Consider the following 14,069-nt stretch of genomic DNA (forward strand, 5'->3'; position numbering starts at 1 on the left):
CCCTCCCGACACCGCCTCTCCCCTCCCCTGACACCACCCTCCTCTTCCTCCGCCCCTGCCCTCCCGCCGCCCTCCCAGCGCGCAGGTGCGCGCCCCGCGCCGCCGCCGCACGAAATGTCGCCGCCCGCCGGCCCGAAACTTCACGTTCCCGGGGTCCCGGCAGCTGCGAGGAGCGTGGAGGGTACACCTGGGCGGGCCGGCGGCCCCGACGGCAGCGGAGTTCGTTTGTTACCGAGGCGTGCATGCAGCGAAGCGGCTGCCGTGAGACGCCCCGCTGCAGCCCGTGTATCCTGACCACAAGGGTCCCGCCGGGCTCAGGTGGTGGCGGCTTTGAGGGCAGGAACAACTGCGGGGAATGTGGGAGGCACCTCTGAGGCTTCGGGCCGGCGGTTCTACGCTCGCTGCATCAAGGGGCCCCGCTGTGGGAGCAGAGCAGCGCCGGGCTCCGGCGGCAGAGCCGCGCCCCGAGGTACCAGCGTGCGGCTGCCTGCGCCCTGCGACCAGGAGAGAACCCATGTGGATGCGAGTTATCGTGTTTCGCACACCGATCGGCGGCTTTAAACTTTGATAAATAGATTTTCAACTGTGCAATGGAAAGCCTTATACGAAAAAATCTATTCCTAAATGAGAGTAACCTTCTACCCGACAGCTATGGGCCTCAAGGTAGCTGCCTCAACTTCTTGCTTTGCCTGCGTTTCCTACGGCTGGCGGTCTGCTGGCGGCTTGTGTCGCGCTGCGGTTCCAGGTGAATGTTACTCCTCTCCACGACCGCTTTTCCCAGCGCGCCGGCAAAATTCCAGTTCCTTGTTCTATCCCTAAGGGCACTCAGGAGCGGGACCACCGAGAAAGCCCGCTCTGCCAGGTGTGTCCCTGGCGCTTTCACAGGCACCGCTCAGCGGTGACACGTAAGGCTGCAATAAAATGTCTTGTGTTTATAATAAACGAGACCAAAGCTCGCACTTGTTAACGCCACACGGGGAAGCTCCCTGGCGTTTCATTCCCGCAGGTGCCCGTCAGCCCGGGAAGGGGCGGGGCGGCGCGCCGGAAGTCGGAAGTGCGCGGTGGCGCCCGGAGCGGCCCGGCCGAGCTGCGGTGAGCGGGCGCGGTACCGAGCGGGGACGGCGCTGGGGGCGAGCGGACGGTGCAGATGGTGGCGGTCGCTGGGGCTCAGCTCCTGCCCCGCTTAGGGCTGGGCGGCGGGCGGGCCCGGGCTGTAGAAGCGGAGCCCGGTGCCTGAACTCCGGGAGCCGGTGAGGAGCGGGGCTGCCGCCGCCCGGGTATTCCCCATCATCGGTGCGCCACCAGCTGCGTCCCGGGAAACGGCAGGAGATGGAAAAACCCAGGAGATGCTGAAGAGTACCAGGGGATTTTAAGTATGAAATAATTTAAGATCATACGTGGTTTATTTATATTGTTGTAACTGATTACACATTATTTTCTTTAGTAAAACCATAAACATGAAGAAATTAAAGCTTAAAGAACTGGAAAGCTGTCTTCAACAAGTTGATACTTTTGAAAATCCAAAACTACTCCTTGAACAGTATCCAACAAGACCTCATATTGCAGGTAGAGGTGACCCACACCACTGTTTTCTCTTTTACTATTTCATCAACACTTTTAATTCAAAAAGTTTTTTCTACTGCATTGTCTGAAGGTTTTACACTGAAAGTAGTTAAGAAAGTATATCCAGCAGGAATGTGTATAGTATAGTACTCTGGTAATGTGTGTCTTCGTTTGAAAAATGCAACCTAAGACAATGTCCAATCCAAAAATCAAATTAATTAATCTAATAGGGAATGTTGTGATAGAAGCAATCTTAATCTGTAACTGTAGAAGGTGAAATGGAGCTATGTCATGACCCACAAAACCAGTAAAAGTATGTATACAGATGCTCATCTATACCCTTAATTATGCTCTTTTCCATATTTTATATCCTCCTATTGTTTTTCCGAAAAAAAGTTTAGAGGCATACTTTTTCTACAAGCAATGCTCAGAGCTCTATCTCTCCACCAAAAATCCACAGTTTGTGACTTGTCAAAATGTTTTTGACTCTTCACATATAAATGAAAAAGACAATTACAGGCAGTGAGAACATCAGTTTAACTAAAGGGGTTTTCTAATGCAAAATTAAGAGTTTCCTGAAGGCAGAAACAGCTTTTCTTGATTAATCACATACATATTTGTTATCATTGACCTGTTTTGTTTGGGTTTTCTTTTCCCCAGCATGTATGCTTTATACAATTCACAATACTTTTGATGATATTGAAAACAAAACAATTGCAGATTTAGGATGTGGTTGTGGCATGCTCAGCATTGGAAGTGCAATGTTAGGAGCAGGGTAAGTATTTAATATTTCTGGTTATATTTCTTTCTGGCATAGAAAAGTAGAAAGTAAGATTAAAACATAGCACTGCTGAACTAAAACATTTCAGGTTTATAATATAGTGCATAGTCAGGCTAATATTTACCAAGTTTTGACTATCAATAGCCATTCATACTGTGAAAGTGATGGACAGCTGTCATTAATTTGGAAATCATTTGCTCTCCCCAGAAGCATTAAATGAACACATGAAACTCCCTTAACAAAATTTAGATTTATACCTGAGAAGGGGCAAGAGAAGTACTGCATTTTTATCAGCACTGAATGTATTATGTATGCTCGTTACATTTCCTAGAGAAAACAAGTTGTGTACACAGATCCCTTACTGTAGAATTTAAACACCATTTTAGTTTGTAGACTAATATGTGCCACTTCTCTTAATAGATTCTGTGTGGGCCTTGACATAGATGCAGATGCACTGGAAATATTTAATAGCAATATTGAAGACTTTGAGCTCACGAATGTCAACATGGTTCAGTGTGACATCTGTTCTTTATCTGACAGCATGTCAGATACTTTTGACACAGTTATTATGAACCCTCCATTTGGTACCAAGCATAACAAAGGTTGGTAATTGTGAAGCTCAGTTAGAAATTATCACAAATGAAACAGCAAAAGAAATGCTTTCAATGAAACAACTCCCTTGTTTATTAGTTTATATTGCTTATATTCTAATTTCTTAATGTTTTGTTTATCTGGAATCAGCTTCCTAAGATTAGCAACTTCAGCATTGTAACTAAGTCACTGGGGTTTGAAATAAACAATACTAGATATTTCCTATCCCTATCATCTTAATTTTATTAAAAGCAATTGAGTATGTTTTAGAAATACTTTCTGTACCTTAATGTATTCAGTGCTGTTTCTCAAGTAGCTATTATTCCAGAAAAAATTAAGCAGATCTTTGCACTTCCATTTAACAATTCTAATAATTTCATTATTGTTTTAGGAATTGATATGATTTTTCTGAAAACTGCTCTACAAATGGCAAAAACAGCTGTATATTCCCTTCACAAAACTTCAACACGACAGGTAAGTTCTTCATTTTAGTAGGGCAGGAACTAACCAGACAACAAAATATTTGGCTATATAGATGTCTATAGCTTCACTGATTTGTCAACTGCTTTGTGGGGTATGTTTGGGATAAATACTAATTACATCAAATAACTGCAATCTCACATACATCAAGGTAATTATGTGATCCAATGCTTTGGCTTGAAAATCAAAAGCACAGGAGACTTATTAAGTACAGAGGTGTAGATGCTTATAAAACAGATAATTTTAAAAGCTCATTTTTACTTGTAGCACATTCAAAAGAAAGCAGCAGAATGGGAAGTGAAGATGGAAGTCTTAGCAGGTAATATTTATTTAACAGGAAAAAGCCCAATATCTTTTGGTTTTGTACATTATCTCTAACACTATCAGCCAGTCATAACAGCCCAAGATAAATTTAGGTGTGATTTAACACAGAAATGACATGGGTCTTTCTCTTTTTAGCAGACTTTTAAAATGTTTTTTTAAATTTTTTGCTACCTGGCAAGAATACAAGCAGGCACTTAATAAAGCTCTGAGAAATACTTATTCTGTGCAGAATTAGGTTTGTTCCTGGACTAGACTTTGTTTTCAAACAGAAATTACCTCTTCCTGCTTCAAAGTGCATGTTGCTGAAAAAGACAAGTGAAACACAGGTCAGTTCTCACACACAAAAAAAGCATCCTGTCCTTAGCCACCTAAATATTTTTGCCAGTCAAGTATCTTCCCAGTTCTTCTGCTAACCAGATGCTTTTTACAGTCATAGAACTTGAGATGTGAAGTTGCACAAGTGCTTGAAACACAACATCCATCCACTTAACTGTCTGATATGGACTGCTTCAATGTTTAGTCATGATGTAGTGCAGACATAAAACAGGTATGATAGGCCACAACAGATGCAGACATTAGAAACAGAAGCACATGGCTGTAGTGCTTAAGTGACTGATTATCATCCTGGTCTAACATGTATTCTTTATACTGTTCACAGAACTTAGGTTTGACTTACCAGCATCATACAAGTTCCATAGGAAGAAATCAGTAAGTATAAAACCTAACCTAACTGAGAAAATGCTGAGGTAAATAAATTCTCCTTAATGAAATTTAAGTTTTAGGGCCATATGTACTGGATGAAGAATGGTCACAGCATTCAGTGACATCCTTGCTGTTACTCCATTTTGTAGCTGAACAGGGAAAAGCATCATGATAATGCCAAAGCTCTACACAAAGATTAAAGCAGCACTGCAGTTAGATGTGATAAAGCTAAGGGCAGCCTCCTTGACTCAACTCCTAATAACTCTTAGCTCAGTCCTCTCTGCAGCTCAGACCAGAGTGGATGCAGTGTTGAAGGCCACAGTAACAAGGATGTTATAGCAGTAGCATTATCTCAGAGCCAGCCTGGGGGCAGCAGGAGGAACTGGTGCTCACTGGTAAAAGATACAGTCCAGGCCCACAGTATGGCAGCCTAAAGCCCACAGCAAATTCCTTGCTACTGAATACTGGCCTGGAAGCCATGTATCCCCATCCCTTAGCATGAGGAAAGTAGAGAGGAGAGTAAGCAATAGTTGGAACACTGTTTAGTAAGTTGAGCGGCAAACAGAAGCTTTAATCAGCTGCTGACTACGCTCTTATCTTTGCTACTTCACAGTTGAAACATTATATTAACCAGGCTTCAGTAGAAAGCAGTTTTAAGTTCTGAATTTATTGCCAGCTGCTATTAAACATAACCACAAGATTACAAAGTCCAAAACCTTTTACATTTGAATAAGATGCCAGAAAAAATGAGAAGATGTGACAGTATAAACAAAACTATAAATAGAAAAGTTGTCCAGGGTTTTATGTCAGCAGTAAGCATGCTTCTTAAACAAAACAAAAAAGCTGTAACCCAATAATATGAAACTTTTCTCTAATTGTAGGTTGACATTGAAGTGGATTTCATTAGATTTTCTGCCAAAAAAGTCCTGAACTGAGGCATGTATTTAAAATCTATTGAAAATGGAACAATAAAACCACTAATTTTTTAAATTCTTTTATTTGACTATTACTGATTGCCATCTCCATTTTCTGTTTTCAGTTGTTTTGGTGCAGGTTCTTCCTTTTCTGTTTCCTCTAGTGGTCTCTTCTTGGGACTTGCTGGTTCTGCAAGATTGAATTTGTAGTCATTTAGAGTAAAGGAAAGCTTTGCCTGAAATCTGAAAAAACCCAAACTCTTCCCACCACGTAAGTTTGAGTCCCAGTTATCTACAGCCACAGCTACACTAGAGGGTTTGCTTATTACTGTCACTAAAGCTTTCAGATGTTCTAGAATGCCCCATTTGAAGAGCTTCACCCCTGTCTTAACTCCACAGCAGGAGGGCAGGTAAGAAAATGAAGGAATAGAATCTACCAGGAGTAGGGGTCACTAGGTTTTAGTTAAGCAGGTGCTATATGGAATAAATAGGAGCATATAGCACCTGCTTAACTAAAACCCAGCTCTTCCTCTATTTCCAGCTAAATACTGACAGGCTGAGCTATTAAATCTTCTCATATCCTTAAAGGGAAAAAAAAAAAGCACCACTCAAGAGACTGAGTCTGTCCAGTTGTGTAATGCTGCTGCCAATCACCATGTTTCAATGCATGGTTGTTTTACACAACCATGCAATATAATACTACTATATAGATAATTAATATCTATATCGTAATTATCTTAATGTGCTTTTTGGACAGTTGTGGAAGGAATCAAGCACAAGACTCTTAAGGCAGATACTGTAAGGAGGGCAGAAATGACACAAAGCAGAACCAAATGTGAAACACAAGTACATGGAGCTACTTTCTGTAAAAGTATTGAATAAGCTGCATCAAGTGCACAGAATGACATACCTGTTTTAGTATCATTTTCACCATCTTCTTCATCATTCTCAAACTTTATTTTCTTGCCCTGAAACTGTATTTTTCCTTTTTGTGCACCCTGAGGTATCTTTCCTCCTCTTCCTTTTCCTTTAATTTTGCGCCCTGTGGAGACATAAGATCGGGAACTTTGTATCATTTGTCTCTTAACTGGCCAACTGCAGAGGCTGCTTTACAGTTAAGGTCAGTCTGTAGTATATATCGACTACTTAATAGTGAATTTCATCCACCAATTCTAGGACATTATAAAGGCCTAAATTAATAAGAGGAGGGAGAACCTTTTGTTTTCTGTTTCAGCAATTCCTGCTGATCTTCCAGGATTTTTTTCAGAGCCTCTTTCTCTGCATCTCCTTCTAGTATTTCCCATGAAACATCCTTGTTCCGGAGCTGCAAGTTTCCATTATGTGCTGCTTTGGCTTTTTCCAGAGCTTCTTTGGCAATATCCTTAAATAGGATAATTCCCTTTAAAAGAAGAGTGGTATTTTCATTTTAATCTTACTGCAAAAACATTCAGCTAGAATGATGAACAACATATCCTGTAGAGTGCCTCAGCAAATTCATTACTTTTGTATGATTGTATAACATGACTAGACTGAAGCAAAGCCCTCAGACTGTGCTAATGAACATTCTTAGTTTTGACCTTCTCAACTAACAAGGCTGGAACCTTTATCTGTTCTTCTGAAAGAAGGGAAAAATTTAATTCTCTAAATATTCTGCAATTTCACAAGACAATAACTTACTCGATAACATAAAAGAACAAACATTTAATTATCCATTTTCAAACTTCAATACTGAAATCTTAAGTCCTTGTCTAAGATTACTGACCTCCTTTGCACCTCTGACAAAGTGTATCCACTTGATTTCTCCGTGACCAGAAAATACTTCATGGAGGTCTTCTCTGCACGTTTGGTCATCAAGATCACCAGAAAACTTCAAAAGACATCCTGTCTTTTCTTCCAGAGACTTCTAAATTCAATTAAAAATCCCCACATTATCATTGAAGAGTCAAATTTGAATATTCATATATTCATAACTCAACCCTGTTAAACATACTAGTGATAAACAAGCAGCTGAAGTTACAGTAATTCAAGCATTTTTCCTACATAACCTAGTCCTGCTGATGTCCAAGTCTTGTACAGTGTGTGTCCCCTCCTTTTTCTTTGCTTACTGTGATGCACTTATATGGAACTTATGACTCTTTTCCCATATTAATTACACTCTTTCAATTCTACAAAACAGCTTTCTGAAGTCTGATAGGTTAAAAATTTATATAATACTGATGAAATCCTTAATGGATCCTTTAAATACCATAGAACAACCATCATCTCACAGTAGTGCATTCAGGAACACTCTGAACAGACAAACATGTCTAATAATGTAAATTCAGAACATGAGCCTTTAAACAAAATTAGCCTATTGAAAATAATATTAAAACACCATGACAAAACACTCTTACTGTAAGTTAGTTGGAAAAGCTGAAGTGACTTTCTAGAAAGTGTTCTGTATTACAACATTTCAAACAGAATATTCCATGTTAGCTTTATAAAATGTAGGTGATTTAAGAAACCCATACCATTTCAGCATCTGCTGCTTGTTTCTGCTTTTCTTCTTTTTCCCTGCAAAAAAAGTTAAATTAGTTATGAGTCAGTTCAAGCATGGTCAGGCAAGCAAGACACACACTTTGATTGGCAGTGACTCACTGTTTAGCTCTTGCTTTTGCTTCTACTTTGTTTTGTTTCCTTTCTTCATTCTTCTTTGTACAGTACTCCTCCCTTCAACAGAATATAGGTTAATTTAAAATACTCTGTTATAATAGATGTGAAACAGATGAAATTATTTTTCCAAGCTGAGATGCTAAGTCTCAGTCTCCAAAAGCCATGAAAAACTCACTTCTCAGGCCAAGCCTGGTTCTTGTTAAATCCACCCCTGACCACTGTTAGTTCATGTACCAGTTAAGTGGACTTACTTGAAAAGTACTATCAGCTCTGTGTCTTTGTACTTTTGATTTGGTATCTCTGTGAACTTCTTAGCAGATTCAACACTATCAAAAACTGCAAATATTGAGCCCTGTTAAGTGATAAGAGATATTGTTAGAGTAACTGAACAGAATGCTGTCCAGGAGGGATCCCTGCCCCTGGGCTAAATGTTCATCATTACCTTAAACGTTCTCTGCAATGTTCTCCTCATTTGAATATTTTCAACTGGACCTTTATCCTCAAGCCATTCTTTGATATCATCAAGAGTAGCATCTAGTGGAAAGCCTTTCTGCAAGATAGCAATGAGCTTCAATTATATGCCACAAAGTGACTCTTAAAAATTATAACTTCTATAGTACGTGTTAATTAAAGTCATGCAGGACAGCACAAAGTAGAGAAAAATTTACTTACAACGTATACAGATCTGTTTTTAATTGCAGCCTTATACTGGTCATTTAATTCAGGAAGGGGTTTATTTGGAGATCTTCTGATTTTAGTTTTGTCTTCATTTATTTCCATTAAACCAGTTTTGGATTTTCTAAGTGCTTCTACAATAACACCAAAATCTTTTGAAAGGCGACTTAACCTATTGAGTAAGCAGACAGAGGTTATTACAAATACACAGGCAAAACTGAAGCCAGATGTTAAAAAAGAGATGGGAAAAGTAAATGCACATCAGGAACACTTGGCCCCCAATAGAGATAGGTAGCTGAAAGTTAATCTTTTATCCACATTAGTTGTACTTTGCTTTACCTGTTGAATTTGATCATTACTTCTAAAGGTACCCAGCCATCATCTAGTTTGATCTGTTCCTTTAGAAACTTGTCTCTTGGTAGATTGTGATTGCCAAAATAGTACTGCAAAAAGGAAGGGGGAAGGGGAGGAAAGAGAGATGTGTCTTTAAATTTTCAGTCTTAAAATCTCATCTTCATCTAAACAGCTTATTGCAGTAGATTGAGACATACGAAAACTAATTAATTAATCTGAACAATTGGGAATTCTGAAATTATTACTTCCTGCTCTAATGTGATACTTTATAAAAAGTTAGCTGCAATGTGTAAGCTGTAAAAACAAAATCACCAGAAACCAACCCCACACCAAAACAGTTCTTCATCCAATGGCATTAATGAGGCAAAAATAGATTGCAGTTTTGTTCAGGAAAGGAGCAAAGCTTTTTCTGTTAACATGATAAGCATTTATCACCCTGATCAAGCTTAGCAGAGTCAAAAGTCAAATGTGTCATCAGCAGATCCAGGTTGTACTCCTTATTTAAGGAGTATGTACGCAAGAATATGGTATATGCACACTGAAAAATCATACACACAGACTGGAATTTCTAGGTCTCATTTGAGAAAACACTCTAAGATAAAGAAATCATTATTTAATTTTTAATTTTAGTTATTATGTTCTTATTTCGATCTTGTCCGGCATGGGAAGACAATTCACTTCAAGACAGACAAGTTAATCAGATTCTTTCCCTGCAGTCATCTAGCAAAGGTCAAATACTTGAAACCATAAGGTAAGCTGGAATATTTTCACCAATATCGTGGTGCTTTGAAAAGTCAGTGCAAGTTTTACAACACTACCTCTTCCTCTAGTACATCTCAAACTCACATTACCAAAAGTCTAGTTTTGTCAACTATTTATATATAACAAACCAACAAAATGTAGAGGTTGAGGAATCTCCACATTTTGTTTGTTTGTTATATATGAATAATGGCTCCATATGGTAATGGGCATGCAGCTACATTTTGGTCCTTCAGGAAAGTGGTTTTGTTCTACATGCCATTTAAAGCAATGGGCTCAGGTTTTTTGTTGTAGGGTAACCCTGCAAGCCTCTAAAGAAAAAAAAGAGTTAATCCAAAGTAGGCATATAAGTTTAGTTGTAATTTGTAGCAATAAATTACAAAGAAGTAAATCATAATAGCAAGTTATGCACTGTGCTACTATTTTGACCAGCAGAGATTCCCAAGGAGGAGGATTTTTTTCCCACAAAAATTGAGGCACATAGAATTAAAATGCACTCTTCTCCTATTTGCACATGTAGAATAACCCCAGAAACATGGTAGTAAATTGTTCAATGATTCACTTGCTATAGCACCTAAAATGCTAGCAAATTAAACCTTTTCTGTTTTGAAATGGTGTTCTTACAAGCAACTCTAGAGAAGTATAGCTTCCAACTTAAATTACAATTATGACTATCCTAAAGTATTAAATACCTATTACAGACTTCTGACATTTTTAAAGAGCTGAAGACTTGAGTCTTCAATAAGTTAGCTTCCAGTTAGCCAAGTCCCTGCCAATGAACGCCCCCAAAACACCTCAGTCCAGATCCCAAACTATAAACTGAACTCACCTCAATTTGCTGACAGATTTTGCTTTCCAAGATAGACATGTTTTCACCATTTCCATTTTCAGCCATTTTCACCAGCTGTTTTGAAGAGAATACAGAGCAAAAGCACTAAGTTTTGAATAGTATTTTCTACAGACTTACATTCATGTAGCATTGCATTTCACTGCAGCCTCATCTAAATAAGGTAACAGCCAAGTTCATTACCCATACATTTATGTCTGTGAAGCAATTACTAACATGACTGCAGAACTCCAAGAGGAAACTATGAAACAACTGGGGAAAAAAAATCCCCTCACTTTGGTTGTTAGGGCAGCATTTGGCATTCAGCAGTCAAGATAAAATTTAGGAAATGCTGGCACTTCTCAGCCTTATTTGTTATATACCTTTTTCTAGGCACAGATCCTCAGTTTAGAACAACAACAAAACTGAGAGCCAACAACATTTGTTTTTTAAGTCAAATCCAACCTCTCATCACAGGGCAAAGCAATCAATAACAAAAATGTTCAATTCCTACACATGTATAATGAGAAAGTGTTTCTGAATTTTCTGCCTCGTGATTAATCTTTGGAAAGTTCACAGAACTTACTGGAGGATGGAATGAAAATATCTGCATTTACTGACACATCCTAAAGATGTCTCCTTCTCTCCCTTACAAATGTGTCTTCACTGCAGTTCTGCTTCAATAGTGAATCAAGTATCTTTATAACATAAGACATTTTAACTTGGAAGTAACTTTACTTAACTGGCAGCAAGTATATAATCCCAGTACATCAGATGCAGTCACTACAAAAGCAGCTACTGGCCAGAAAATTAACTGGGATCAAACATTTTCTATCCAGTTGCTTTTAAGATAAGGATAGAGTGTGAAGATTAATCTTGAGAAAAAGTGTAGCTTTATGAAGCTGTCAGAAATTAGATTGAACTCAGTTTTGAACTATGAAGCAGGGATTTCTTCTTTCTCCCTTTGAGCACTACCACACTTTTTAAATCCAGCTGCAGAAGTTAAAGAGGTTTCCTGGTCGTATTACCCCAGTTCATAGATCTGTGATCACAAAGGCTGCTGGCAAAGATGGTTTTGCACTCATGTCTTGCACAGTTTATGGGGAGATTTGACCATACACCTTCTGCTACTTGCAGGGCAGTAACATCTTTCAGAGCATCTAAATGACTGGCAACACAGAAGCAGGGAAAACTCCCCTGAGGTGCCCTTGTTACAGGAAATTATGTTCTTTAGCAGAATGCCCCGTTAGCAGCCTCATCTTCTTATTTTAGTAGTTTAATTCCCCAGTAACTGTTCAGCTTACTGCAGTCTGCAGTATTGCCATTTCCTCCTCTTCCTGATCTCAAAGCCACATTCAAGCCTTGGAACTTAATTGTAATTCTTCAGCACTTACAGCCTTGAAAGGTGCTGTGCTTTCACCTGTACCTAACACTGTAACACTCTTTAAAGCATGATTTCAGCAAGTGGTAGTTGCCAGCTATGCTGAGTGTGATCCATTAAAAAAGCACCTTACAAAACCCAGGCCAGAGCACCCAAGCTGAGCGTTGCAGTTATTTCAGAGATGTCCCACATGAGCCACCCTGACTAGAGGAGACAAATGCTTCACCACCATTCAGGTGCTGGTACTGTCTTAGCACCCTCCTTGTGAGAGAAATCAGTGTTCTATTTTACATTACACCAAATTTGATCTAATTTAATGGCAACCTACAGAGCAGTCTCTGCCTGCTGTCCCAGTCTGCCTCAGCCCAGGTACCAAAACACTCAAAACCAAAAACTCAATTTCCACATAAGGCTCAGCTTCACTGTCAAGAAGAGAAAGAAACCAAGTCTACTTCCTTAGAGTGTTTTCAAGGTTAATACCAAAAAGCATGATCGAACACAGGACTTAGGACAAGTCCTTTAGAATAAGTCTTACACATGGAAAAGTTTTTTTTAAAAAGCATCCTTTCAGCTGCAAGTAACAAACTTAGTGTTAGTAAGGAAGACTAAGAAAGACTCAAACTTGCCATGCATGGAATTCAGTTCAGTGATTGAGCTCTAACCTATTTAGAACAAAAGCAGAAGCAGACTTCTAATTTAAGGGAAATTCTAGCCTTTGCACATGCACATGCTCACTTCAGACTCTCTAGCTCAGTCATTTGGCACAAGAACAACTTCCAGATCAATAGTTTTCAGTTGCTGTGCAGCAGTGATGACTGATAAAAAGCTCCAATGAACAGCAATCACAGTCTGAACTGCATGCAAAATCCTACAAAACATTTTAAGGGCTTTCTTAATAAACTATACTGACGTGTTCCTTCCATATGCCAAAAGTCTGTATCAGTACCACATGAAACATTAAAAAACCAGGTTAAAATAAAGCAAGTAGTCATTAGGTTTAAATGATAAACAATTACAGTAAACCCCCGAATTAGATCCCACACTGTATTAGCTAGATCATGCCACAACAACTCCCAAGTAGATTTTCCTCTTACCAGACATTTAGTTTCTAGCTCAAGACAAAGTTTAGTTGCAGGCTGATTATTCTGCTGTTACTGTAATAGAGTGAAAGGCTTTGTTTTAAAAAGAAAGCTTTCCCGTTAAGATAACATGGATCTGTACTCATATTGTGCCTCCTTCAGGAATCCCTGCATAAGAGGTCCGAGCGTGGTTTTTATTTAAGCCTAAGGATTAATTACAGCCACACATTTTCACAGATGGTCACTTTAACAGATTTTTTTTTAAGTAGAATCAGTGCAATGTAAGAAAAAAATTCTTAGAATTCTTTAAGCAATTGAAATGTCGTTCCCTGAACTGTGCCAGGAGAGCATCAGTTTGCTGTCGACACTTTTACATGCCTGCAGCGGCAACACACAGCCGGACAGCCTGGGGCGCCGTGGCCCAGCCTCCCGCCCAGCGGACACTTCTGCCCGGCAGAAGCGGGAGCGCTGCCCTTAGGCCGGGCCCGGCTCCCCGCAGCGGGACCGCTGCCCCCGGCTCCGCTTCCCCGGCAGAGCCCGGGCCCCGCAGCGCGCACCGAGCGCCGCGGGAAGCGCTGCTGGCGGGAAGCGACCGCGGCAGCGGCGGCACGGCCGGGCCGAGACGGCACGTGCTCCCCTGCTCCTGGAACCCTCCTTGCCTGCCTCCCTCCCGGCCCGGCCCGGCCGCCGCGCCCCGCCGCCAGCCCTGCCCCGGCGCTGTCCGGCGCTCCTCGGCAGGACCAGCACCGGGCCCGGCGGGGCACGGCCGAGCAGCGGCGCCGCCGGGAGCGGCCCCACACGAACCTGCACGCTCGGGCCCCACTCCGCCGCTCCAGAAACCGCGAGTCGGCGCCGCGCAGCCCAGCAGCCCTCGCGACCCGCCCGCCCCTCACGCGCGCGCCACTTCCGGGGCGGGGAGGGGGAGGGGCCACAGCGCGGCCCCGCCCCGCGCCGGGAGCGCGCGCGTTCGTGAGGGCCGGGCGCGCGG

The 14,069-nt window shown here is 41.1% G+C and overlaps 2 protein-coding genes across 5 annotated transcripts; one reads left to right on the forward strand and one right to left on the reverse strand.

Annotated features, from left to right (window-relative positions):
* The first annotated feature begins 118 nt into the window (after positions 1 to 118).
* Positions 119 to 5,431, forward strand: METTL5 (methyltransferase 5, N6-adenosine). 4 transcript variants are annotated; one of them, XM_066553281.1, is made up of 8 exons: positions 121 to 745; positions 1,445 to 1,566; positions 2,224 to 2,338; positions 2,765 to 2,946; positions 3,327 to 3,409; positions 3,683 to 3,734; positions 4,398 to 4,447; positions 5,323 to 5,431. In XM_066553281.1, the coding sequence occupies exons 1-8, from the start codon at positions 591 to 593 to the stop codon at positions 5,374 to 5,376; spliced, it is 813 nt and encodes a 270-aa protein (XP_066409378.1). In that variant the 5' UTR covers positions 121 to 590; the 3' UTR covers positions 5,377 to 5,431. The 4 variants fall into 4 exon arrangements, with proteins under 4 accessions (XP_066409379.1, XP_066409378.1, XP_066409382.1 ...); XM_066553285.1 differs by lacking the exon at positions 121 to 745 and adding an exon at positions 841 to 862; XM_066553284.1 differs by lacking the exon at positions 121 to 745 and adding an exon at positions 1,056 to 1,092.
* On the reverse strand, positions 5,089 to 13,961 carry SSB (small RNA binding exonuclease protection factor La). Its single transcript, XM_066553280.1, has 12 exons — positions 13,886 to 13,961; positions 10,625 to 10,699; positions 9,022 to 9,125; positions 8,680 to 8,854; positions 8,450 to 8,557; positions 8,259 to 8,359; positions 7,993 to 8,064; positions 7,866 to 7,908; positions 7,118 to 7,258; positions 6,571 to 6,754; positions 6,266 to 6,397; positions 5,089 to 5,545 (listed from the first exon to the last, which is right to left on the reverse strand). Exons 2-12 carry the CDS (start codon positions 10,688 to 10,690, stop codon positions 5,448 to 5,450), a joined length of 1,224 nt encoding a protein of 407 aa, XP_066409377.1. The 5' UTR covers positions 10,691 to 10,699; positions 13,886 to 13,961; the 3' UTR covers positions 5,089 to 5,447.
* Positions 13,962 to 14,069: the final 108 nt, after the last annotated feature.

This window comes from Molothrus aeneus, chromosome 7 (assembly GCF_037042795.1).
Source record: "Molothrus aeneus isolate 106 chromosome 7, BPBGC_Maene_1.0, whole genome shotgun sequence".
Taxonomy (NCBI): Eukaryota; Metazoa; Chordata; class Aves; order Passeriformes; family Icteridae; genus Molothrus; species Molothrus aeneus.